Raw genomic sequence first — 27,161 nt, 5'->3', positions numbered from 1 at the left:
TAGCGACCCCTAGAGGAAATACTCCACCACACTTTTGTTGCTTATACCACTGCTTAAGCCAACAAATAGTACGCTTTTCCTTGCCTCCACTTCACATTCACTGAAATTGTTCTTTTTTTTCACATGCCTTTTCCATTGTTTTTTAACCAAAAACTGAACAGAAGGTGATATTTATATTGATTTGCATATTAAAATATGCAAAATTCTGGGATTAGTCAGGGTGGGGCTGTAGGCACTTGCACGTGTGTTAAACTTCACATTTTTTGGGATTTGTAAAAGGGAAGTCCATGGAACTTGGCGTACACACAGATTTATACATCTGGATTTATTCTGTGTACAGACATTTCCACCTTTGAGTGTACACCATAATTTAGTGTGAATTTTATGCAGAGTGTTATACATGAGGCCCCAGGTGATTAAGAGGAAAGCTCCAACACCTTTGAAAGGTATCTGGATGAGCTAAGAGGACAATTGTGCTATTAGACACTGAATAAGTGACACATGGACTGAATGGCCTCCACTCAGTTTTCAAACTTCTTATGTTTTGGTTTCTTATGTCTTTTATAGTGATGCTCTAGAAGCAGTTTGCTATCTTGCTAACATTTTCTATTTTGGGTGACTTCTTTTTTTCCACACTTGAGAACATCTATTTGATTTTCACTTAGGACCAGCAGTACATCACACGACATGAAACAACTTCTAGTTGGAGAGCCTCTCATTTTTATTGACTGCAGTTGCTAACTCTGTTTGGTTTTAAGGGTGTTGATGAGGAATCTCAAGAGGTGAATAATTAGATGATTCCCTCATGACTTTTCATTACACATCCAAATATTTTGTTGCACTGTCAGTTCATTTTAGCAGCCAATAAATGTGAAGTTCACTGGAAAAGCCACAATCCCAGCCCATGTTTTTTGACAGAATGACAACCCTGAAACATCAAAAGGACATCTGTGCTGGCTTGACACCTCAATGAGCACCTCCTTTGTATGCACAGTCCTAACTGCTCACTTTCTTCTTTCCTTGTTCTTCACAATGTCTACTTCTGGCTGAGCGCTCTTTGGTTTTTAACTTTCTCAGACACAACAGTCCATCTCTTCATCATTCAGTTTGGTCTCATCATAGAAAGTCACCAAGAGTTTTAGGACACTATGACCGAGTCACTAAGGTGTCACACTACACAACTGAAAGGAAGTAACGAGACTGAATTATTTCATCATCTTCTGCCTGTAGCAATGACACAATTTTACATGCAGGTTTTATGTTATTTTATGTTTTTTTATGTTGTTTTTGTTATTACTTAGTACTCATTTTCAGAATTTTCTTATTGTGTTGATTTGTTTTGATGACGCTCATTTTTATTTTCGTTTCGTTTCATTCTTTGCTTACATGATGCAGCAAATGCATCACTTGACTGCGATTGTCACATTTGTGATGTCACCGGAACTAATGATATAAATATGCCAGTGGTTCCTTTGGAAATTATCCCTCCATTGGATAAACAACCACATTTTTATGATCGTTACCAAGCAGGCTTAGTGTTCGGATTCATTTCTATTTCTTGAAGTGTGTTTCTGTCCTGACTTTTGATCTCGATTTTGCTCTAATAATTTGCTTGCCTGATCTTTTGTTTCTGTTTGGTTTTCAACTCGTTCCATTCACAGACATAACTCTTTGTCTTGCAATTTCTCCTCACAAAAATCACAGAGACGTTGTGTCTCCTCACGTTGTCCAAACTTAGACAGTTGTGATTCTAGTAACATTCAAACATGATTTCCAGCTGAGAGTCTTTGACAGTTCGACATGACACCAGGCAGTTTATTTCATACATACTGGAATTGATGGCTCAGTGCAAAGAAGTTTGGAGCTCTACACTTGATATCACAGATTACAAAATCACTTTATTAATGAATGTGAACACCACTGTGGACCTGCTGCTAGTCCTCCATCCTCTTCACTTGTGCTTTGTAAATACGGTGATAACCCTGGGTCATGTGACATCTTCCAGATCAGTGTCCCATCAGTTAGACATTACTCCTGGCACAACAGTTGCAGTCCAGAATAGATAACATCTTTTGATCTTACGAGTTTGTCCCCTCTCTGCCTAACACTATGATGTCTCTGGTATGTCATTGACCACCGCACCATTGCTGTGTAATTACACTGATGGTACCCATTAATGACAACTTGTGCTACGAGACTGAGTGACATGACTCTCTGCGACTGTGGATTCTCTTGTGTTACCTTGAATTGCATTTTGTTTTGCTTCCACAAGATGGTGTAGAGATCCACAGAACCATTTAAGCAGGTACAGTGTGTGCTTACAATGCATCCAGAAAGTATTCCCAGCGCTTCATCACTTTTTCCACATTTTGTTATGTTACAGCCTTATTCCAAAATGGATTAAATTCATTTTTTTCCTCAGAATTCTACACACAACACCCTATAATGACAACGTGAAAAAAGTTTACTTGAGGTTTTTGCAAATTTATTCAAAACACAAAAACTGAGAAATCCCATGTCCATAAGTATTCACAGCCTTTGCTCAATACTTTGTCGATGCACCTTTGGCAGCAATTACAGCCTCAAGTCTTTTTGAATCTGATGCCACAAGCTTGGCACACCTATCCTTGGCCAGTTTCGCCCATTCCTCTTTTCAGCACCTCTCAAGCTCCATCAGGTTGGATGGGAAGCATCGGTGTACAGACATTTTAAGATCTCTGCAGAGATGTTCAATCGGATTCAAGTCTGGGCTCTGGCTGGGCCACCTAAGGACATTCACAGAGTTGTCCTGAAGCCACTCCTTTGATATCTTGGCTGTGTGCTTAGGGTCATTGTCCTGCTGAAAGATGAACCATCGCTCCAGTCTGACATCAAGAGCGCTCTGGAGCAGGTTTTCATCCAGGATGTCTCTGTACATTGCTGCAGTCATCTTTCCCTTTATCCTGACTAGTCTCCCAGTTCCTGCCGCTGAAGAACATCCCCACAGCATGATGCTGCCACCACCATGCTTCACTGTAGGGATGATGCCAGGTTTCCTCCAAACGTGACGCCTGGCATTCACACCAAAGAGTTCAATCTTTGTCTCATCATCCCAGAGAATTTTCTTTCTCATGGTCTGAGAGTCCTTCAGGTGCCTTTTGGCAAACTCCAGGTGGGCTGCCATGTGCCTTTTACTAAGGAGTGGCTTCCGTCTGGCCACTCTACCATACAGGCCTGATTGGTGGATTGTTGCAGAGATGGTTGTCCTTCTGGAAGGTTCTCCTCTCTCCACAGAGGACCTCTGGAGCTCTGACAGAGTGACCATCGGGTTCTTGGTCACCTCCCTGACTAAGGCCCTTCTCCCCGATCACTCAGTTTAGATGGCCGGCCAGCTCTAGGAAGAGTCGTGGTGGTTTCGAACTTCTTCTAGTTATGGATGATGGAGGTCGCTGTGCTCATTCGAACCTTCAAAGCAGCAGAAATGTTTCTGTAACCTTCCCCAGATTTGTGCCTCGAGACAATCCTGTCTCAGAGGTCTACAGACAATTCCCTTGACTTCATGCTTGGTTTGTGCTCTGACATGAACTGTCAACTGTGGGACCTTCTATAGACAGGTGTGTGCCTTTCCAAATCATGTCCAGTCAACTGAATTTACCACAGGTGGACTCCAATGAAGCTGCAGAAACATCTCAAGGATGATCAGGGGAAACAGGAGGCACCTGAGCTCAATTTCAAGCTTCACGGCAAAGGCTGTGAATACTTACTGTATGTACATGTGCTTTCTCAGTTTTGTTATTTTTAATAAATTTGCAAAAACCTCAAGTAAAATTTTTTCATGTTGTCATTATGGGGTGTTGTGTGCAGAATTCTGAGGAAAAAAATGAATTGAATCCATTTTGGAATAAGGCTGTAACAGAACAAAATGTGGAAACAGTGATGCGCTGTGAATACTTTCTGGATGCACTGTATGTCACCTATTTGCAGATGAGCCTGTCCAGAACAATATGGTGTATTATCTATCTATCTATCTATTATCTATCTATCTATCTATCTATCTATCTATCTATCTATCTATCTATCTATCTATCTATCTATCTATCTATCTATCTATCTAAAAATTTCAATCAGCACCGGTAAGGAATTTAATAAAGCTTTACATTAACATACACACAAACAAGAACCAATCAAGCAGAAATCTGAAAAAAATCGAGAACCAACCTAAAGGTAACAAGTGGAACATTTATGTAACTGAGTTATATTTTGTATATAACTGTATGGCAAGCCAAATTAACATTTAGAGATATCTCAAAATGAATTTCGGATATCTTAAAATGTAATTTACTTTTTAAGATATCTGAAACTCGCTTTGAGATATCTTAAAATACTTTCCTATACATTTTAAGATATCTGCAATACATTTCGGGATATCTCAAATGTATTTCAAGATATCTCAAATACAGTTTCAGATATCTCAAAATAATTGTGTCTGTATTTCAAGATATCTCAAATGAATTTTCAGATATCTTAAATTGACCTTTCATGCATTTTAAGATATCTTAAATGCATTTCAAGATATCTCAAAATCATTTCCTGTAAAATTGCCTATTATTTCAATGGGACTTCTTGTTTATTATAAGATATCTTAAAATGTATTTGAGATATCTTGAAATGAGCAGGAAGTGATGTTGAGATATCTGAAAATGTATTTGAGATATCTGAAAATGGACAGGAAGTTGTTTTGAGATATCTGGAAATGTATTTGAGATATCTTAAATTGTATTGTAGATATCTGAAAGTGCTATTGAGATATCTTGAAATAATTGAGTGTCCTTTTAAAGATATCTTAAAATGCATTTTAGATATCTTGAAATACAATTTTAGATATCTTGAAATACATTGTTAGATATCTGAAATAGAGCAGAGACCCATTTTAAGATATCATGAAATTAATTTTAGATATCTAAAAATGTATTTCAGATATCTGAAACAACAATGAATTTCAAGATATCTTAAATGCTTTTTAAGATATCTAAATTATATTTCGAGATATCTTAAAATAACTTCCTTCTCATTTTAAGATATCCCAAATTCATTTTGAGATATCTGAAATGCATTTTCAGATATCTTAAAATGACTTCCTGCACATTTCAAGATATCTAAAATACATTTCAAGATATCTTAAAATGACTTCCTGCACATTTCAAGATATCTCAAATACATTTCAAGATATCTTAAAATGACTTCCTGCACATTTCAAGATATCTCAAATACATTTCAAGATATCTTAAAATGACTTCCTGCACATTTCAAGATATCTCAAATACATTTCAAGATATCTTAAAATAACTTCCTGCACATTTCAAGATATCTCAAATACATTTCATGATATCTCAAAATCACTTCCTGTGCATTTCGAGATATCTTAAATGCATTTCAAGATATCTTAAAATAGGCAGGAAGTTCCATTGAAAGTATAAGAAATTTTACAGGAAGTGATTTTAAGATATCTGAAAATGTATTTGAAATATCTTGAAATACATAGGAAGTTATTTTAAGATATCTGAAAATGTATTTGAGATATCTTGAAATACGCAGGAAGTTATTTTAAGATATCTGAAAATGTATTTGAGATATCTTGAAATGTGCACAAAGCTATTTTAAGATATCTGAAAATGTATTTCAGATATCTCAAAATGCCTGCAGATGTATTTTAAGATATCTTGAAATGTATTTGAGATATCTCAAAATGCACATGAACATATTTCAAGATCCTGCGGTGGGTTGGCACCCTGCCCAGGATTGGTTCCCTGCCTTGTGCCCTGTGTTGGCTGGGATTGGCTCCAGCAGACCCCCGTGACCCTGTGTTCGGATTCAGCGGGTTGGAAAATGGATGGATGGATGACATATTTCAAGATATCTCAAATTGCATTTAAGATATCTTGAAATGCATTTCAGATATCTGAAAATGTACAGCATATCACTTCAAGATATCTTGAAATCTGTTTGAGATATCATACAATTCTTTTTAGATATCTTAAAATAGATGTATTTTTAGATATCTATAATTCAATTTGAGATATCTAAAATGCATTTCCAGATATCATAAAATTCATTTTGAGATATCTCTAAATGTTAATTTGGCTTGCCATATAACTGGGTATTTTTCAGCCTCTTTTTAGACTTCCACCTGAAAGATGCCGAAAGAGGAAGTGTTCTTGTACCATTGAGGTTTATAAATATGAACACATTTACAATAAATATTGTTTTTCCACGTTTTCTGTGGCAATACAATAAAATGTCAGAATTCTTAAACTCGGTGCTGGGATTGCTGCTATTTTTAAGATATACAGTACGAGTATAAATGGTTTAGATAGAAATATAAACAGCAAGCAGGTTAGTTTACAGATAAAACCAAGCTTGGTGGATTGGCAGATAATTCGTTGAGTCGTTCCAGAGGGACTTGAACGGCATACAGGTGAAATTTAATGGCAGAAAGTAGTACATGTAGGAAGTAAACATGTTAGGCTGGAATACACAATAGGAGGTCTAAAATTTCTTTGTGACCATTTTTATGAAGAAAATATGTATAGAAGAAACCTAAAGCCAATCCAAATAAGAAGGGAACAGTGCAACTCAACGGCCTTTGAGGACAAGGAATCAATGAGCAGGTAGACATTGGAAATTTAATACAGGATTACAGAACACAGAATTAAACAAACCTGATGATGTCCATCACCTTCAGTGTCCACCACAGAGCATGAATGTCAGTGACGGCAGCACCTCCTAATGTCTGTCTGGTGTGTTACAGTAGTCATCTGAAGTCCTACTGAGAACATGATGGACATGAAATGAGAAGTCAGTATTCAGTCAGTAGATAATCCTGTAGAAACTCAAGGAGTGAGTAGGAGATGCTAAGATGAGGTGATGGCCGGTCAGTTGTATTGTCACCACATGGCATCCAGTCACAGCATTACAATGGTGGGCTCAAAGGAGAGGATTTCTGTTTGTCTCTTAACACAATCAATAATTATTGATTGTGAAGCAAATCGCTTTAGCTTTATCAATATGTCATTTGATGCAAGATTTCTAACTAACTAATATAACAATTAAATAAAATGATTCACCTTGTTTGTTAAGCATCATATCCTCCTGTGTTTGGAGTTTGGATTTTAAAGTGAAAGATTTGGATTTCCTCCCTCAGTCCAAAGCCATGCAAGTTTAGTGAATCAGTGATGCTAAATTGGCCCACATGTGTAAATGTGGTGTGTGTGTGTGAGGACCCTGTGATGAACTGCTGCCCTGTACCCTCTGCTTACTGCGTTGGGCTCCAGCTCCCCCTATGACCCTACTCAGGATAACTGGGTGTAGAAAATTATTGGACTGATTTGGGTTCAATCTCAGGTACTGCTCTCTTAATTAGCATGGTGGAACAAAGAAACCTACAAGGTGATCCAGTGGTTGCAGTAAAGACAAAGCTGTGGTAAATATGCAGGTTCATCACACTGACCTCTGGGCAGACATAACAAGTCTTAAAGCTCATCCAGTGACTGTTTAAAAAGAAACACACTGACTAACCAAGAGGACATCACACTGTAAGGACAAAAAACAAAAAAGAAGAGGTTTTCATTTTTAGAAAATAACTTCATTAATCAAGAGGACACATCCAGAAGCCCTGATATCTGAACCACTGAGCTTCCAGGGTCTGTCAGAACCAGATGACCCAAATGGATCTGCTCACTGGACTGCAAGTCAGACTGTCATCATGAGGTTTCTTTACTTCACTCACTGACATGCCATCTTTCAGACAGAATGCGGTGTCCCTCAAGTCTACACAATGTCTCCAAGCTGCTGTTCTGTGCATTACTTATTGACAGTCAATTCACTAATTGGAAAGCCATGACTCTGGTGATTAAAGAGGTGTGAGTGGCAGCACTTCAGAGTCACCTCATCATTCCAAGTACCTTGGTGATGAATTCCATCACCTCTGACCAGTCTGTCTCAAGAGTGAATAATAAGCTGAGCAGATCCCATGATAAGTTCTATGTGCAGTTCTGGTCACCACACTACAAAAAAGGCAAAGCAGAGATGAGCAACTCAAGAGTCAGTCAGTCTATCTGTGAGGCAGGGCCAGCACCGGGGGACAATCTGGACATTGAAAGTACTAATCAGCCAGTCCCAAGAAACAGTGAAGTAACAAGGAATACAAAGTGCTGAATTTTAGGATCATAAAACAAGAGAGACATTTTATCGAGTTCATTGATGTTACATTAATCTATTAATAACATCTTCACAAACACCACATAATATGGCCGTAATATTTGACTTTCTCCAGTGTTCACATTCCTTTGTTCGATCACAAATGGAAAAAATAGGCAGACAAAAAAAAAGATTGAAAGGATGAATAAGTGATCAAAATAAACAGGCTGGGAGGTTTTAAACAAAATCAAAATGAATACACATGTAAAACCCATAAAGCAAAGTGCAGGAAACAACTAGTCAACCCTCAATTCAGAAGTAGCACAGACAGCACCAGCAGTCTTGGACAGTGTTCTGCAATGCAGTACCAAATTCTAAATACTGTCACTATGATGACATCATCATCCTGACTTCTAGCCCCATCCCTTAGCAACATGGCACCACACCATAGCAACAGAATCAGAATCCCATTTGTTGGTCAAGCTTGTTTACATACAAGGAATTTGACATCGGTTCTTAGATGACTCTACAAGTTTGTTTCCAACACAGACATTCAAACAATACAAAACAAAACAATTCTGTATCAGCCAGCTTCAGCACTTCTGGTACTGATATCAAAATGGACTAACTATGGTGTTTTTCACCTGATCGCTTCAAGAAATGTCAGGAGCTGAAAAAGAGAAGGGCTTCAAATTATATGTTTCATGCTACCTTCACAATTACGAAGGTAAGATCCAGACGTATTAAAAACTTGTGTCTACTAAGAACTTACATGGGACAAATGTGTGATCACATTAGGCTTCTTTAAAAAAACAGAAAGTAATTAGTCATTAAACTTTATTCAGGGACAGGTGAATACATATGTAAGCTTAATACTGAAACAGCACAGGAGATGTTATAACAGACAGGGATGAGTCACCAAAAGAGCAAGCTGGCATTACATCATCAATAGCAGGAGCGCCTATAAAAATGTCAACTCTGGACAGTTGCATGGGCTTTTCCAACTAGTGCAGCAAATGACAAGCAGTCCTTCTAAAGATAGAGAGCCACCTCAAAGAGCCACGTAAAGAGCAGAGAGTCCATCCATTGTGGCGCTCTGTGCCAATGCTGCTATACACAATAACATCAGTCTGCTGATCATCTTACCTTGTAAAAAAGTGAATGTTTCTGTTTGAGCAAACAAAACAGTGAATGCCAAGCATCTGCTTCACTGTAAGAGTCTCAGTTTGGTTCCTCTCTGGGAGACATGTCTTCATCAAGTGCTAGGTCAAAAACTGCTGGATCCAGAGCTGAAGCGTAGTCATAGTCCTCAAAGACTATCATCCTCCTCCTCACCTGGTGTGTCATACTTTGTCAGTCATTTTACAGATAAGAGGAGAATGGAATGAGGTCATCAGTGGAGTCCCTCAGGGTTCTGTCCTTGGACCCGCATTACTTTTTCTTATTTATATTATATTATATTATATTATATTATATTATATTATATTATATTATATTATATTATATTATATGAAGGTGTGGTGAACGCTGGCGTGACTGCTCGCTGCTGCCTCCACCCCTTTTTAGTGATTAATTCTTAAATACTTTTTAATTAACTTCTCTTAAGCATTTTTTGAACCCATAATAACTTATAACAACTTCTGTGGACTTTCTGTGAACTCCTCAAATACTTTTAGCCAAATTGAACTCGATTTGAAACCTTATCGGGATTGTCGGGTGCGGTTAACAACTCCTAATGATGGCAGGATCAGTGCAAGGAAACTGGATATGCAGGGCTCTTACCTGTCTTGTACTAGCCCTTTGCCTCCTGTCAACGATGATTCAGCCGGTTTTAAGCCTGTATCAATATTCGGCGGCGGATCTTCTTCGACTTCGTCCAAGGATGACTGGATCTCCTGTGGACGTCCTGTTAACTTTCCCGGACATCTTTTTTCGGCCACGACGGAGATATATCCATAGAGGCTCCCGCCGGAATTTTCAACAGGATACACGAGCTCCAATAACCTCTTATTGGTCTACTTCTCGTCCATCGCTGAGGCCATCTGGCAGAGCTTCGGATCCGAGTGTGTTAGCCAGCCTAGCTACGGTGGCTAGCGCTCCTGCTCATCTCAGCGAGGATACCATTAACTTTGCTCATCTCAACATCCGTTCCCTTACAGGTAAGACCCATCTCATTCAGGATCTTCTTACGGAAGACATCCTTTCTCTAAATGAGACGTGGCAGCAACCCCAGGACTTTACTTTGCTCAACGAAGCAACACCTCCCGGGTTTGTTTACATGGCGCAGCCTCGCAACTCTGGTCGTGGAGGAAGTCTTGCGATATTTTACCGCGAGACAATGCGAGTTACGCTGCTGACAGTATCTTCCTATGGTTCATTTGAGTCTCTTGTCTGTCAACTACCTGGCTCTATTCCCACCATTGTTGCAACTATTTACCGTCCTCCTAAATTCAACAAAGAGTTTCTGAATGACTTTTCTGCTTTTTTAGCTTATTTGTCCTCGTTATCTTTAAACATAATAATAATGGGTGATTTTAACATTCATTTGGATAACAGTAAGTCCTTGGAGACCAGAGATTTTATTTCTTGCCTTGATAACTTTGACTTTCAGCAGTTTATTGAAACCCCGACACATTTCAAAGGACATATCTTGGATTTGATTTGCTGTACTGGACTTACTCCGAATGACTGTACTGCGGAAGAATTTCACTCTTCAGATCATTTTCTCCTTACATTTAATATGACTCTTACTGTCTACACCATTAAACCTCTTCGTGTAATAACTTTTAGGAATCTTAAAAATATCAACATGGGCAATTTTCAATTAGGTATTGATATACTTGTGGAATCATTACAAACTATTTCTCCGACAGATTTAGTTAACTTTTATAACAAAGGACTTCTTGACATTTTGAATTTGGTAGCCCCACTCAAAACCCGATCAGTTTCATTTACACACACTGCCCCATGGTTTACACCAGCTTTGCGCATTTTAAAATCTAAAGGTCGGCAGTTGGAACGGCTGTACAAGAAGACAGGTCTTAATGTTCATAAAGAAATGTATTTTAGCCATATGCATCACTATAGGGGCAGCATACGACATGCTAAAGCTGCCTATTTTACTGCCCTAATTTCTTCCAACAAGGGGAACTCTGGAACACTTTTTTCCCTGCTTAGATCGCTAACAAGTCCCCCAGACTCTCTTTCCTTGCACTGCTTTTCTAATGAATTTTGTAACACCTTAATGACATTTTTTAATGATAAAATCCAGGCAATACATTATAATTTAGGCTCTGTTGCTATTGACTCCACCATTGATGATATTCCTCCTCCTACTCATTCATTTTCCATGTTTGAGCTTCCTTCCACCTCAGAAATCATGGATCTCATCAATAGCTCTAAGCCTTCAACCTGTCACTTGGATCCAATTCCCACTGTTCTGATTAAAGCCTGCCTTCCCTCGCTAGCTCCTCTTGTTGTTTCAATTATTCACTCGTCACTTTCCACCGGAATTGTTCACCAGTCTATGAAAACTGCAGTGATTCACCCCCTACTGAAAAAACCTGGGGTTGACCCTACTGACTTTAATAATTTCCGACCAATTTCTAATCTTCCTTTTATTTCAAAGGTTCTTGAAAAAACTGTGGCTTCCCAACTTCATCAGTATTTATCTGCTAACAGTTTATACGAACCATTCCAGTCAGGCTTCCGACGTTTTCACAGCACTGAGACGGCACTAGTTAAGATCACTAATGATCTTTCAGTGGCTGCAGACTCAGGCCTAATCACAATCCTTGTTCTTCTTGACCTCAGTGCTGCTTTTGACACTGTCTGTCATTTCACCCTGCTAAAAAGGCTATCTGCACTAGGTATTTCTCACATTCCGTTAACTTGGTTTAAGTCATATCTTACAGACAGAACTCAATTAATTCAGCTGGATACATGTACCTCCACTCCCACTCCTGTAGTATCTGGGGTTCCTCAGGGTTCTGTCCTTGGCCCCCTGCTGTTTATCATTTATCTGCTTCCTTTGGGTGTCATTTTTCGTAAATGGAAGATAAACTTTCATTGTTACGCAGATGACACCCAGTTATATATTTCAACTTCTTATATATACTTCATCATCTGCATTACTTCCACCATCCTCACTTACTGATTGCCTTGCTGAGATCAAGTCTTGGTTATCTTCTAACTTCTTGCAGTTGAACTCCAATAAAACTGAGGTGCTTCTTATGGGCACGAAATCTGCAATAGCGAAGGCATCAAAGATCTCATTATTAATAGACAACACATCTGTTACCTGTACTGATCAGATAAAAAGCCTTGGTGTAATTCTGGACAGCACGTTGTCTTTCCAGTCTCACATCAGTTCTGTTACTCGAGCAGCTTACTTTCACCTGCGAAACATTAATCGCTTGCGTCCATTTTTGTCAAATCACTCTACTGCCATTTTAGTCAACAGTTTGGTCACCTCCCGCCTGGACTATTGCAATTCACTTCTCTTTGGTCTGCCTCAAAAGTTACTACATAAACTTCAACTTGTTCAAAATTTGGCTGCTCATATAATTACTAAAACACCCTATTCTGATCACATTACACCCGTTATTCAGCAGCTTCATTGGCTGCCAATAAAGTTTAGGGTCAACTACAAAATTTTAGTCCTTACGTATAAGTCCATTCATAATCTTGCCCCCACATATCTCTCACAGCTCCTACAAGTCATTAAACCCTCTCGTATGCTCAGATCCTCTTTTTCCATTAACTTAAATAATCCACCAGCACGTCTTGTTACGATGGGATATCGCGCATTTAGCAGATCGGCACCTTCCTTATGGAACTCATTACCTGCTTATCTTAGGAATATGACTACCCTTCACCAATTTCAGGCTAATCTTAAAACTTATCTGTTCAAAATTGCTTATTCATTGTAACTGTTATTGGTGTTTTATCTGATGTTTTATTTGGATTTTAAATTTTCTAGTTATTGAATGTTTATTTTTTAACCTGATTGTACAGTGACCTTGAGTTTTTTGAAAGGCGCTTCAAATAAAATGTATTATTATTATTATTATTATTATTATTATTATTATTATATTATATTATATTATATTATATTATATTATATTATATTATATTATATTATATTATATTATATTATCCAGCCCGCTATATCCTAACTACAGGGTCACAGGGATCTGCTGGAGCCAATCCCAGCCAATACAGGGCACAAGGCAGGAAACAAACCCTGGGCAGGGTGCCAGCCTACCGCACGGCACACACACACACACACACACACACCAAGCACACACTAGGGACAATATAATATCGCCAATACACCTAACTTGCATGTCTTTGGACTATGGGAGGAAACCGGAGCGCCCGGAGGAAACCCACACAGACACGGGGAGAACATGCAAACTCCACGCAGGGAGGACCTGGGACGCGAACCCAGGTCTCCTAATTGTGAGGCAGCAGCGCTACCCACGGCACCACTATGCCGCCTATATTATATTATATTATATTATATTATATTATATTATATTATATTATATTATATTATATTATATTATATTATATTATATTATATCTGGACCGTTTTATCATAAGATATCTCAGTGTAATCCTTACCACAATGCAACTGGGGTTTGTTTTGTGTTAGATGTGCTCTGTCTCTTGGCATGTCAGATGACTGATACTTTTTGAAGGTCAATCTGATTTCACTTGAGGAGGCAAACTGCGAGAGAGTTGAGGGGAAAGAGAGCAAGGTACAATTTATCTATTCTTGTAAGTGCCAACATAATGACAAGCTCCTTACTACTCAGCAATAACAATATGAAATCAATGTTAAAGATAAATCTTGATATGACACGTCTTTAACTTAAGATTACAAAATTTCCTCAAATGTCCAGAGGCAGTGTCTCTATGACCAACCAATGAATTTTGTAAGCTGGAATGTCAAAGGCATTAATCACAATCTAAAGAGAAAAAAGTCATATCCCATCTCACATGCCTAATTGCTAAGATAGTATTTTTACAGGAGGTTTGCTTAAAAAGTAAGGATCAGTTTCAACTACAAAGAGATTGGATCAGTCAAATTTTTCACTCCAGCTATACAAAGAAAATCAGAAGTGTGGGAATCTTAATACATAAACCAATTCCATTTGAATCATCAGATCAGATCTGATCTTGAAGGGCGTTATGTCACGGTGGTGTGTAAGTTATTCAATTAAAATGTAATTTCGATAAATATATGTGTACCTAATGTAGATGACAGGTGTCCAGAAATGTATCCAAAACATATTTGCGACCTTTCCCAATATGAGCAGTCATAAAATTATAATGGCTGGAGATTTTTCATTGTGGTTCAAATCCAGAACTGGATAGATCTTCAACTCTAGTGATGATGACACTGTCTTTATGTCCTTGCATTTCCAATCAGTAGTAGGATTGTGCTTCTGTAACCACAGAAACTTAATATAATCTGTGAAACAGATCATGGCATAATGAAGAAGTTTCATATGTCCAAAGATGAGTTTATAAAATTCTTTGCTGCCAATAAATCAGATAATGCCACTATGTCTTTACTTACCATAGGTATCTTTAAAGAGGGTTTGCCCACAATGACCCATCCCATGAATTTTCATACGACATTGACACTTTAGTTTCCTTGCCACGAGTGACATCCCACTACCATGTGACAGGTTCACCCCAATATAAATGCCATTTTTCTGCAACACATTGTTTACATTTGGACAAGCTGACACTTTTCTTCTCAGTCCAATCATTTCTACTGTAGACTTAGTCTATTTTAAAGAACAATGCCTGTCATTCAGTCTTTCTTTAGAAGCATTTTTGTGAGATGCACTCCTATGTGTTTCTCCAAGTCGATGAATTCATTTAACGTCCTGAGCACATTCTGACTGCCTGTCTTATCTTTGATTTCCAGAGCCAAATCCTTTTAAATAAAGATGTCAGTGGAGATTCCTCTAAGTGCACTGCTTTGGCTCACATGTCAAATGTAACTTTTGTGAAAAGTAGGGGGCACCACTGAGTCCCACACCCCAAACATGACACTAAAAACACAGTCCAGGGTTCAAATATAGGGGGTGTTTATAACAAATACTTTATACAAACACTTATATACATCACCTCTTCTTCCTTCTCTCTCTCTCTCTCTCTCTCTCTCAATCTCTCCACCACACTGCATTGATTTATGTGAATAGAAAGATCAGTTAGAGGTTGTCAGAAAGTAGTTGTGACTTGTGTCATTGGTGTCTTTAAACATTTAACCTCTCCCTGGAGGGGCTTCATATCTTTGTAAACTCGTCTTCTCTCACTGATTCACTCATTTTAAATGATCTGAGTTTAAATCAGGCCTGCAATAAAAATGGCAGAAAGAAAAGGGACTGGGAGAAAGATGGGAATCGAGAACCAGAAGAAGAGATTATAACAGAAAGATCAAAACTGAAAGTGAAATCTGAAGTTGCAGTTGAAACACAAAAGCACCAGTTGTAACATCTGACTTTTAAACACAGCTGCTTTTATTCTTTGTGTCACAGCCAAACACTTCAAACACGTCAAACACTTCAGTCAGTCGACATTTTTAGGCCACCTAAAGACACAAAAGTGTCCCATATGATCAAAGGCCTGATAAATCAAATTCACTGAGATGGCCGCCTTCTCCTCACACCTTCTCAGGCTGACTGACAGCTCATGTCCTGCCTCCTCTGTCATTCTGGCCAATCCTGATTCCCAGTTCTGTGGCTCAGTGGCTGAGGTGCCACACTTGACATCCCTCTGACGCGGGTTCAGGTCCTGCCTGTCACATGCTGTGTGACCCTGAGTGAGTCACGTCACCTGTCTGTGCTCAGTGTAAACATACAAGGAGAGAGCTGGACATGTGAAGTGACTTTGGATTGAAAGGCACTATATAAAATAAAGGGGATGGCTTTGTGTCTTTTCATATATTTTATGTAGAATGTCTTCATCAATATTTGTACACAAATTCTAATTTGTAAATTACACTTTGTCACAAAGACACTCAAACACATTTTTATTGTTCATTTTATTTTGATTTTTCTTTTTCTTATTATTTTATCCAGTATCTTATTTATTTTTTAGTTTTTTAAATTTGCTCTTTTTAAAATTAAGCTCTTAATTCCACAATGTCTGTGACAACTGGTGTGTGCTGAGAGAGACCCTCGCTATGACACAACAAGCCTGTCACTTTGAACCCGTGACACCAGCCGGCTGAGTGGAGTTTGTTCATTGAGCTCAGGTGGCTGATAGGCCTTAGGGAAGATGACTGGACAGAATGGAGGGTTACTCTGAGCAGCCGGTGATCCTCTGTGTGTCCCTCCTGGACTGGACTGTCATGTCCTCCCCGTGTCCCATCTCCTTTCCTGTCAGCTCTCCCTTGTCACTTATTTACCTTTGGGCTCGTTGTGTTTATTTGTCGTCTTGTTTGTGTTGTAAGTTTGTGACTAGTGCTCTATAATATAAAGGCTGACTGGTTTACACCTTTTAGTTCCCACCTCCCATTCTAAATTGCTAGCCCATTGGCAAGGGCCCTACGAAATTAAGGAGAGGAAAAGGCTCGATAATAATAATTCATTACATTTATATAGCGCTTTTCTCAGTACTCAAAGCGCTATCCGCACAGGGAGGAACTGGGAAGCGAACCCACAATCTTCCACAGTCTCCTTACTGCAAAGCAGCAGCACTACCACTGTGCCACCTGTGAGGCGATGATTATTAGGTGAAATAACCCAATTGTCAGCCGAACGTGTCGGTATACCATGTAAACCCGCTGAAGTTGTGGAAGGAAAGGGATTCCAATCCCTCCTCTGATCAGCACTCTCATTCTTTGCTCTGAAAAATATACTTAACCTTGGTACGGAATTAAATCCTAGGCAGAGACAGGAGCTCAAGCAGTTATCCTGTCTGTCCCAGAGGTAGTGAACGAGTACACCTGTCAGTCATTCTGTTGTGCCCTAAATGAAGGACAGAAATATGAGTTTGTCACTCGGCTGTCGCCAACTCAGAGAAATGTATCTGTACAATCAAGTGGGGGACAGGGTCAGTCCTGCTATGTGACACTCCTGCCCAGTGTGACGGCTGACGTCCTCTCTTCACTCAGGGTAACCTGACAGACAGAAGATTCTTCAGGTATATAGCGCCTTGAAGGGCAGCATTGGTGTGAAGTTCAAATTGTGTTTCAGTTCAAATGCTATCAGCAGCCTGCTGTTCAGTGACACACCTGAGCATCCAGCTCTGCTTGTAGTCACCATGTCACTTATTGAGACCCCCAACGGTCGGTTGGTCGGTCAGTCGGTTGATCTGTCTGTCTGTCTGTCTGTCTGTCTGTCTGTCTGTCTGTCTGTCTGTCCACATGTCCTCACTTCTCTCTCTTCATCTCCACAGCCTGTCACGTTGTGGTTTCACCTCCACATGCTGCTCAGCTCTCTCCTCAGCTCTTTCTGCTCCACACTCACGACTGACTGAACTGGATCTGAGCATCAACAACATGGAGGATCCAGGAGTGAATCAGCTATGTGAGGGGCTGAGGAGTGAAAACTGCATATTAGAGAAACTGAAGTAAGTGAACAACAAGTGAGAGACAGAGTGTGAGTGTGTGACTATGTGTGTGTGTTTATGTGTATGTTGAATTTTATTTCTTCTAACTTTATAGCTCTTTATATTCCTCACCCACCATATAAACATTGTTTTTAATCAGAACAGATGTCAGTGTCACACGTGAGCAGACAGATGGACATGACGAGGACACAGCTGCAGATTTCTCTTTAATTGTTAAATTCTTAATGACAGCATTGTGACCCTAAGCCTCTCGCCCACAGTGGTCACTTTCATCCTCTCGTTTTCCTTTCTATTCAGCCTGTTGTTTTATTTCTTGTCCTACAATCCCATATTGTCTATTCTTTATTATCCTCTGTTATGAAATAGAGTGTTCCCAAGCATGTAAGTCCCAAATAAAACAAATCAAAATGCCCACAAGCGGGGTGGACTATCAAACCCAGCTAGTCACAAAAAAGGGCAATGAAGAGTCTTTATAAATGCAAAGGTTTATTTTCACAAATAATCGTTTAAGGCACAAAATAATCTCCTCAGAGTACAAGAGGAGTTGCTTGAAACAACAAAGGGAATCCAAAACCATCAATTTCCCAATACACAAAATCCAAGAATGGTAAAAAATCAAAACTCCAGTAATGACGACAGCACAAGAATAGTCACAAATGCAACTAAACTCATCACAGCACAAGTGCATTCACAATGAACCGTAGAGGACTGCATACTTTCCCCAGTGTTATCCCATGATGGGCAGGTAGCTCTGCATCTTGGGGAACCACCCACAAATCACAGAGAGCCCATCCATCCATTTTCCAACCCGCTGAATCCGAACACAGGGTCACGGGGGTCTGCTGGAGCCAATCCCAGCCAACACAGGGCACAAGGCAGGAACCAATCCCGGGCAGGGTGCCAACCCACCGCAGTCACATAGAGCATAGCAAACAATCTTTAAACACAAAGAAACTAAATAATTAAAAATATAAAGATTAAAAAATGAAGAAAATAAGCAAAATAGTGACATGTGAATCCCAGAAAGGAGAAGAACCCTGGCTGAATGATAACGTACCCATTGTCACTTGTGCCTCCATAACACTCCATAACAAGTCACTGAAACAGAATAAGATGGAGAGTCAGTGGGGTAGAAGACGTGACCAGAGTGGCAATGGTCAAAGAGGAGGGGACAACTGGAGCTGGACTGAGGTGGCAGGCAGGAACAGACAGAGTTGGACAGCAAAGATTAGGGGAAACAAGCCAAGGAGAGAAACAGAGAGAAGTGAAAAGAGAAGTAAAGGGAGACATGAAACAGGAAAGAGGAGTGTGAGGAGGACAAACAGAGGAAGAGGAGAACAAGTGGACAGCAGTAGAAGAAATGAGCAGCCAGTCAAAAACAGCAGGAAAAGTCACAGGAGAAGAATTAGAAGGATTAGAATTCCAAAGAGTGTGGACAGTAAGGTGAGACACAGGAGGTTCCCACAGGTAAACAGAAAGGGGACCTTCTGCTTTCTGTAGCACTTGCTTGTTAAACAGGTCTGTGAGACTGAACTGTTCAGACTTGTTACTTTACTGCTCCATTTTACAATATGATTTTTTCTGTTTTTGTTTTAAGATTTTCAAACCAGGCAGTCAGTGTATAAATACAGACAGACTCAACACAAGAATTATAAAAGAGTGTCATCATGGAAAGACTCACATTACAAAGACTCGGCTTCTTTAAACAGCAGAGCTGCTGCTGTCCCTTTTTACCGATGGCTTCTGTGCTTCACTTAAAAGTCAGTTTTGAGTCTTTGATTGTCCCCAGATATTTATAACTGTCAATGATTTCCAATGCCTGCTCTTTGACTGTTTCTTCTATGTCACTGTTGCTATTTCTAAGTTTGATTATTTGTTCCTTATGTCACAAGAACAAGCCAAAGACATCAAGAAAAGTTTGGGGCAGCCACCCATATAATATTCCCTGGCTGCAAATGGGTAATTCTTAACAGTTGTTTATAGGTTGAGTCCAAAACAGAAATGAGGCAAGTTATCAAAGATGGCTGCTTTATTTGCCAAGACAGGAAGTGACGTCATTAGAGGGGCCGAAACCAGAAAGGACGTCATCAGATGACCCAGAACAGGAAGTATTGTAATTTGGGGGCCCAGAACCAGGAGTTGATGTCATCAGATGCGCCGGAAGTGTCGTCATCAGAGGCACCGGAACCGTTCGGGATTTCCCGTGTATGGTTTTATGGACAGAATTTCTAGGCGCAGCCAGGGCATTGAGGGGGGTCCGGTTTGGTGGGCTCAGGATTGGGTCACTGCTTTTTGCAGATGATGTTGTCCTGTTTGCTTCATCAGGCCGTGATCTTCAGCTCTCTCTGGATCGGTTCGCAGCCGAGTGTGAAGCGGCTGGGATGAGAATCAGCACCTCCAAATCCGAGATCATGGTCCTCAGCCGGAAAAGGGTGGAGTGCCCTTTCAGGGTTGGTAGCGAGATCCTGCCCCAAGTGGAGGAGTTCAAGTATCTCGGGGTCTTGTTCACGAGTGAGGGAAGAATGGAGAGTGAGATCGACAGGTGGATCGGTGCGGCATCCGCAGTAATGCGGGCGTTGCATCAGTCTGTCGTGGTGAAAAAGGAGCTAAGCTGCAAGGCAAAGCTCTCAGTTTACCAGTCTATCTATGTTCCTACCCTCACCTATGGTCATGAACTATGGGTAGTGACCGAAAGAATGAGATCGCGAATACAAGGCGCTGAAAGGAGTTTTCTCCGCAGGGTGTCTGGGCTTTCCCTTAAAGATAGGGTGAGAAGCTCAGTCATCCGGGGGGGGCTCAGAGTAGACCTGCTGCTCCTCCGCATCGAGAGGAGTCAGATGAGGTGGCTCGGGCATCTGATCAGGATGCCTCCTGGACGCCTCCCTGGTGAGGTGTTCCGGGCATGTCTAACCGGGAGGAGGCCCCAGGGAAGACCCAGGACACGTTGGAGGGACTATGTCTCTCGACTGGCCTGGGAACGCCTTGGGATTCTCCTGGAAGAGCTAGAAGAAGTGGCCGGGGAGAGGGAAGTCTGGGCATCTCTGCTCAAGCTGCTGCCCCCGCGACCCGACCTCGGATAAGCGGGAGACAATGGATGGATGGATGGATGGATGGATAGATGGATGGATGGATGGTTTGCAAAGGATTGAGAAAGAAAGTCAGTCAAGAAAGCTGCCCCCTTTGCTGAAATAAACCAGACGCTTGAAAGTAGCAGGAACCCCATGTAACCCGAATGAAAGGACACAATACTGTTAGTATCTACTAGGGGTGTTAAGCATGGTCTTAACCTTAGTGGAGTCCGTTAAAGGAGCCTGCAAGTACCCCTTCGTCATGTAAAGTTTACTTAAATAATTTAATTGTCCAAGCCTCTCAAGGTGGTCGTTCATTCAAGGCATTGGATAAGCATTGAATTGGGAGACTTGATTAAGTCAACGGAAGTCATTGCAAAACCTCCAACTTACATCAGGATTACTAACCAAGACTATCGGACTGGACCAGGGACTATGACTCTCCTTTATAACTCCTAGTTCCAGCATGTGCTTGATTTCAAGCTCCACCTCTGCTTTCTTTGCCTCGGGAAGACAATAGGGACACTCTTGAACTATAACCCTGGGTTCTGTCACAATGTCGTGGGCAATCAGAGAGATCTTTCCTGGTTTCTTGTTCACTACCCCTGGGACAGACAGGATAACTGCTTTGAGCTCCCCTCTCTGCCTAGGATTTAATTCCATACCAAAGTTAAGTATATTTTTCTGAGCAAAGAATGAGCAGTACTGATCAGAGGAGGGATTGGAATCCCTTTCCTTCCACAGCTTCAGCAAGTTTACATGGTATGCCCACACGCTCGGCTGACAATTGGGTTGTTTCACCTAATAATCGACGAGCCCTTTCCTCTCCTTAATTTCGTAGGAGCCTTGCCAATGAGCTAGCAATTTAGAATGGGAGGTGGGAACTAAAACCATTAAATGATCTCCCAATTGGAATTCTCAGAGAGTCATACCACGGTCATAATAGTGGGCCTGCGCAATATACTCTAATATATTTGTTGAGGGAAGAGTCTTACCTTCCCATCCTTCTTTCAAAATATCCAATATGCCCCAGGGTTGTCATCTATATAATAATTCAAAAGGCGAGAACCCCATCGAGGCTTGTGGGACTTCCCAATAGGCAAAGAGCATGAGGGGGAGGAGCTGATCCCAATTCCTCCCATCCCTGCTAACCACCTTGCGAAGGGTTTGCTTGAGAGTCTGATTGAACCTCTCTACTAGACCATTGGTTTGTGTATGATATACTACGGTCAAGTGCTTTATTTTAAGTAACTTGCCCCTCTTCTTGAATGTGTCTGAGGTTAAAGGCATCCATTGGTCCATAAAGGACTTCCTTAGGAATGCCGTTCATGCAAAGACCCCTACCAATTCCCATACGATAGCTTTCCACGTGGCTGAGCACAAAAGAGCACCCTCTGGATATCGGATAGCATAATCCACACAAACTAATCTATATTTATGTCCTCGGGCTGAGGGCTCTAAGAGTCCTACTATATCGACCCCAATTCTTTCAAACGGGATATTAAACAAGGGAAGGGGAATGAGAGGAGCTCTGTGCCTCCTAGGAATCTGCTGCAATTGACAATCTGGACAAGAGATGCAAAAATGGGGAACCTCCTCATTAATTCCTGGCCAATAAAATCAGAGCTTAATACACTCTAAAGTTTTTTCTGTTCTCAAATGATCTCCTAGGAGGTGGGCGTGTGCCAGTTCACAGACCTGCCGCTGTTAGGTTTGTTGGATTAACAACAGCTTCCACACCAACCCCCCTCATTCTCCGCTACCCGATATAATAGGTTGTTTTCTATTACAAACTGAGGACCCTGTGGCAGGGGCTGATGAGTGTGTTGGCCATTGACTAGGACGACTGCATTTTTAAGCAAATTTCAGGGAGTCACTGTTCCATTGATTCCTTATTAAAGAGGCCAGTGTTTCTCTAAATTGAAACTGTATCTTGGAGAGAAGATCCAGTCTGACCTCAAGGGGTGGAGTTTCTTCCTGGCCTGTCAAGGTGCTGGATGATGATGTTTCTGCCTACGACGGACCAGGAACTGCTTCATCTCCCTCTTGGCCTTCTGCATCTCTGTCCACCGGCTGATTACAGCTTGAGATGGGTCATCCCCGCCTATAACTAAACCTAAATTATGTTTGGGAGTAGCCCGTATTAAACTGCAGTTATTGATAGACAAGTCTCACACCAGTATCACTTTAAAACATGACGTGTGACGTGTGCTTTGCAAACATTAGAGGCTGTTGAGAATTTTGGGTCTGTTCTGTGGTGTGAGATTTAAATAAACAAAATACATTTTGCTTTTAAAAACTTGGAATTTGGTTGCCGCTAAGGAACCGTGTGGGAATTTTTAAAGCTTTTTTCCCTTTAGAAGGGTTTTTTTAGCTTTTTTATTCTCCTGCACAAGAGCAAAAGTAGCTGGGTGTTTGGAGGTGCGCTTGGAAAAGTTACTTGTACTTGTATCTGTACTTGTTCTTGTTCTTGTTATCTGTATTTGAATTAGCATCCAGGAGGTAGGGTAGAAAGCAGCAATAACTGATATATTTGTAAGCAAATAACTGTGTCATCGTAAACAGCGATTCCTTAGTTTAAAGGAAAAGAAACAAAAGGCCGCGGCTGACTTCAAAGCAGTAAAAGGTGAAGGCTCAGCGGTGCGCAGGTCAGTGGTCAGCGTTAAGACCACCGATCAGGCACAAGGGGCTGTAGGAGCAAATAAGGTAATAAAGTTTTAATGATTTGTTTATTTTAGATTAAACAGTCCTCAGCTGTCCAGAGGTAGAACAGTTAAGTGGTCGACAGTGTAAGGGTTCATTAATATGGGGGAATACAAACAGTACGAGTGAAGAGCTTATAAGTAAGAGACAGAGAAAAGTGAAGTTAACCTCATAGAACGACAAATAGCAGGCAGCTGAGAGGGAGAACAGTACAGGAGCTTAAGGTGAAAAGGTGTAAAATGTCTGTAGTAGATCTTAGTGTTACCATTTAAGTTAAGGAGCAGCCGAAAGAAGAAGAAATTTAATAAAAAAAAAAAAAAGTTAAGGCAGTTTACTAATCCCAAATCAAATTTTAATAATGAGGCCCGTGCAATGCAAGTCCTGTTGGATGTTGGACTTTTTAGATGATGGTTTGGAAGAGCCAGTTGTCTATGAGGGCTACATCTGCAAGAGACGCCAGCTGATCCAGCACCTTGAGCTCAGCGCCGCTGAACTGGAGGAGGAGTTGGCTGACCTGCGTTGTAATAGAGAATTGGCGGACTTGGCCCAGGTGTCCTTTAGAGAGACAGTGTGAACCCCCCAAGCTGGAGATTCCAGGACCAGACAGGTAGAAATAGGTGGGTCACAGTCACAAGGCAAAGAGTGCACACTGTCCGGGGGCATCAACCCCAGAATTAGAAGTGTCAAACCATTATCATATCCTTGTGGAGCTGGACGGTGTCTCTGATAATTCTGAGGTGGTAGGCAGGGATGAGGAGCCCCAATGGGCCACCTCAAAACCAGTTCCCAAAAAGAGAGACAGGTAGTGATAGTTGGGGACTTAATCATTAGGGGATTGAAGCGTAGGTGTGCTCCAGAGAGAGAGAGAGTCTCGCACGGTGTGTTGCCTTCCAGGAGCACAGGTGGGAGACCTCCCTGGAAGGGTGGATAGACTCTTGGCCAGAGAAGGGGTGGATCCAGTTGTCATTGTGCATGTTGGAACAAATGACATACATAAGGGTAGTCTGTCAGTTCTGCGATCCAAATTCAAAGAGTCAGGTGCCAAGCTGAGGAGCAGAACTGACAAGGTAGTCTTCTCTGAAGTTCTGCCTGTGCCACGCACCAGTCCAGGTAAGATTGAGGAGAGTAGAAGGCTTAACGTGTGGCTCAAATCTTGGTGCAGGGTAGAAGGGTATAGGTTTATGGGGCATTGGGACTCCTTTTGGAACAGATGGGACCTTCTCCGCCGTGACGGGTTATATCTGAACTGGTGGGGCACCAATGTATTGGGGAGACGTATGTGTAGGCTACTTGAGAATTGGGGGGGCAGGGAGTTTAGGACAGGCCAAGTTTAGATCTATACATGGAGGAACAAATGATGGTGTAGAAATAAAAATGCATAGTAATGTAAATTCAAAGCAAACATTTAAATGTAGAAGGAGTAACACATTAAAAATAGCTTGACTTAATGCTAGAAGTATCAAAAATAATGTAAGTGAGTTGGAGTTGTATGTAGCAGGGCATAATTATGATATTATAGCAATAACAGAAACCTGGCTAAATAACAAAGATGAGGATGAGTGTAACATAGAGGGATACACATTTTTTAGGAAGGAGGTGGGGTTGCTGTTTATGCCAAACAGGATTTAAATGTAAGTCCTCTTCAGTTGGATGATGAGCCCCATCTTAGTGAGGACATCTGGCTTCGCCTGGAAAATATTAGGGAAAGAGGTCTTATTTTAGTAGTGTGTTATAGACCACCCAATTCAGACAGTAATTTCAACACACATCTTTTTAGTAATATCAAAAAAGCAAGTTTACAGGGAGATATTATAGTCATGGGGGACTTTAATTATCCAAATATTAATTGGGATAACCTTGCAGATGGCGGAGTACATGAGCAGGAGTTTTTAGAAGTAATCAGTGACTATTTGTTAACACAGCATGTTAAAGCACCAACACGGGGTGAAGCCTGTCTGGATTTAGTATTTTGTAATAATCAGGATAGAATTGAGGGTGTAGAGGTGATTGGACCACTAGGGTCACGTGACCATAATGTAATACAATTCTCAGTATTTTGTAAGAGTGCAGATGCAAAGACTAAAATTGTTAGGTTGAACAAATCACCAGGACCAGATAATATTTACCCTCAAGTTCTTAAGGAGGCTAACGAGTTCAGATATAAACCCTTGACACGTATTTTTAGGAAGTCACTGCACACTGGAGAGATTCTGAAGGACTGACAAATAGCAAATATCATCCCATTATATGAAAAGGGTGACAGGGCAGATCCAAGCAACTATAGGCCAGTAAGCTTAACATGTATCACAGGAAAATTAATGGAAGGTTATTAAGGATAAGATTGAGCAACACATGGCAAGGACAGGAGTTATTAGGAACAGTCAGTATGGGGTCAGAAGAGGGAGGTCATGTTTTACTAACATGCTGGAATTCTATGAGGAGGCAACAAAAGGATACCATCAAAGTGGAGCAGATGAGATTATTTATCTGGACTATCAGAAAGCATTTGATAAGGTGCCACATGAGAGGTTGGGTATCAAATTCAAAGAAGTCTGAGTTCAGGGTGATGTTTTTAGATGGGTGCAGAATTGGCTCAGACACAGGAAGTAGAGGGTGATGGTGCGAGGAACCTCATCAGAACTGGCTGATGTTAAGAATGGTGTTCCACAGGGGTCAGTGCTAGGGCCTCTGCGATTTTTAATAAATATAAATGATTTAGATAGGAATATAATTAACAAGCTGGTTAAGTTTGCAGATGATACCAAGATAGTTGGATTAGCAGATAATTTGGAATCCGTTATATCATTACAGAAGGACTTGGATAGCAGACAGGCTTGGGCAGATTTGTGGCAGATGAAATTTAATGTCAGTAAATGTAAATTATTACACATAGGAAGTAAAAATGTGAGGTTTGAATACACAATGGGTGGTCGGAAAATCGAGAGTCCACCTTATGAGAAGGATTTAGGAGTCATAGTGGACTCTCAGCTATCAACTTCCCGACAGTGTTCAGAAGTCATTAAGAAGGCTAACAGAATGTCAGGTTATATAGCGCCTTGATGTGTGGAGTACAAGTCACAGGAGGTACTGCTCAAGCTTTATAACACACTGGTGAGGCCTCATCTGGAGTACTGGGTGCAGTTTTGGTCTCCAGGCTACAAAAAGGACATAGCAGTGCTAGAAAAGGTCCAGAGAAGAGCGACTAGGCTGATTCAGGGCTACAGGGGATGAGTTATGAGGAAAGATTAAAAGAACTGAGCCTTTACAGTTTAAACAAAAGAAGACTAAGAGGTGTCATGATTGTTTAAAATTCTAAAGGGAATTAGTACAATGGATCAAGACTTTAAAATGAGTTCATCAAGAACACGGGGACACAGTTGGAAACTTGTGAAGGGGAGATTTCACACAAACATTAGGAAGTTTATCTTTACACAAAGAACGATAGACACTTGGAATAAGCTACCAAGTAGTGTGGTAGACAGTAAGACATTAGGGTCTTTCAAAACTCGACTTGATGTTTTTTTGGAAGAAATAAGTGGATAGGACTGGCGAGCTTTGTTGGGCTGAATGGCCTGTTCTCCTCTAGAGTGTTTTAATGTTGTAATGTTCTAATAAATA

At 40.7% G+C, this 27,161-nt stretch overlaps 1 protein-coding gene across 5 annotated transcripts in view; it reads left to right on the top strand.

Moving 5' to 3' along the window:
• Positions 1-27,161, top strand: part of LOC114645181 (NACHT, LRR and PYD domains-containing protein 3-like) — a 91,730-nt gene that overhangs the window by 36,209 nt on the left and 28,360 nt on the right. For all 5 annotated transcript variants that reach the window (XM_051921729.1, XM_051921731.1, XM_051921730.1 and 2 more), the window contains one exon: positions 17,599-17,772. In XM_051921729.1, coding sequence (XP_051777689.1) covers positions 17,599-17,772 — 174 coding nt within the window. The remainder of the gene's footprint in view (positions 1-17,598; positions 17,773-27,161) is intronic.

Source organism: Erpetoichthys calabaricus (genome assembly GCF_900747795.2).
Source record: "Erpetoichthys calabaricus chromosome 1 unlocalized genomic scaffold, fErpCal1.3 SUPER_1_unloc_22, whole genome shotgun sequence".
Classification (NCBI taxonomy): Eukaryota; Metazoa; Chordata; class Cladistia; order Polypteriformes; family Polypteridae; genus Erpetoichthys; species Erpetoichthys calabaricus.
This window is presented reverse-complemented; position numbering and strand designations above follow the sequence as displayed.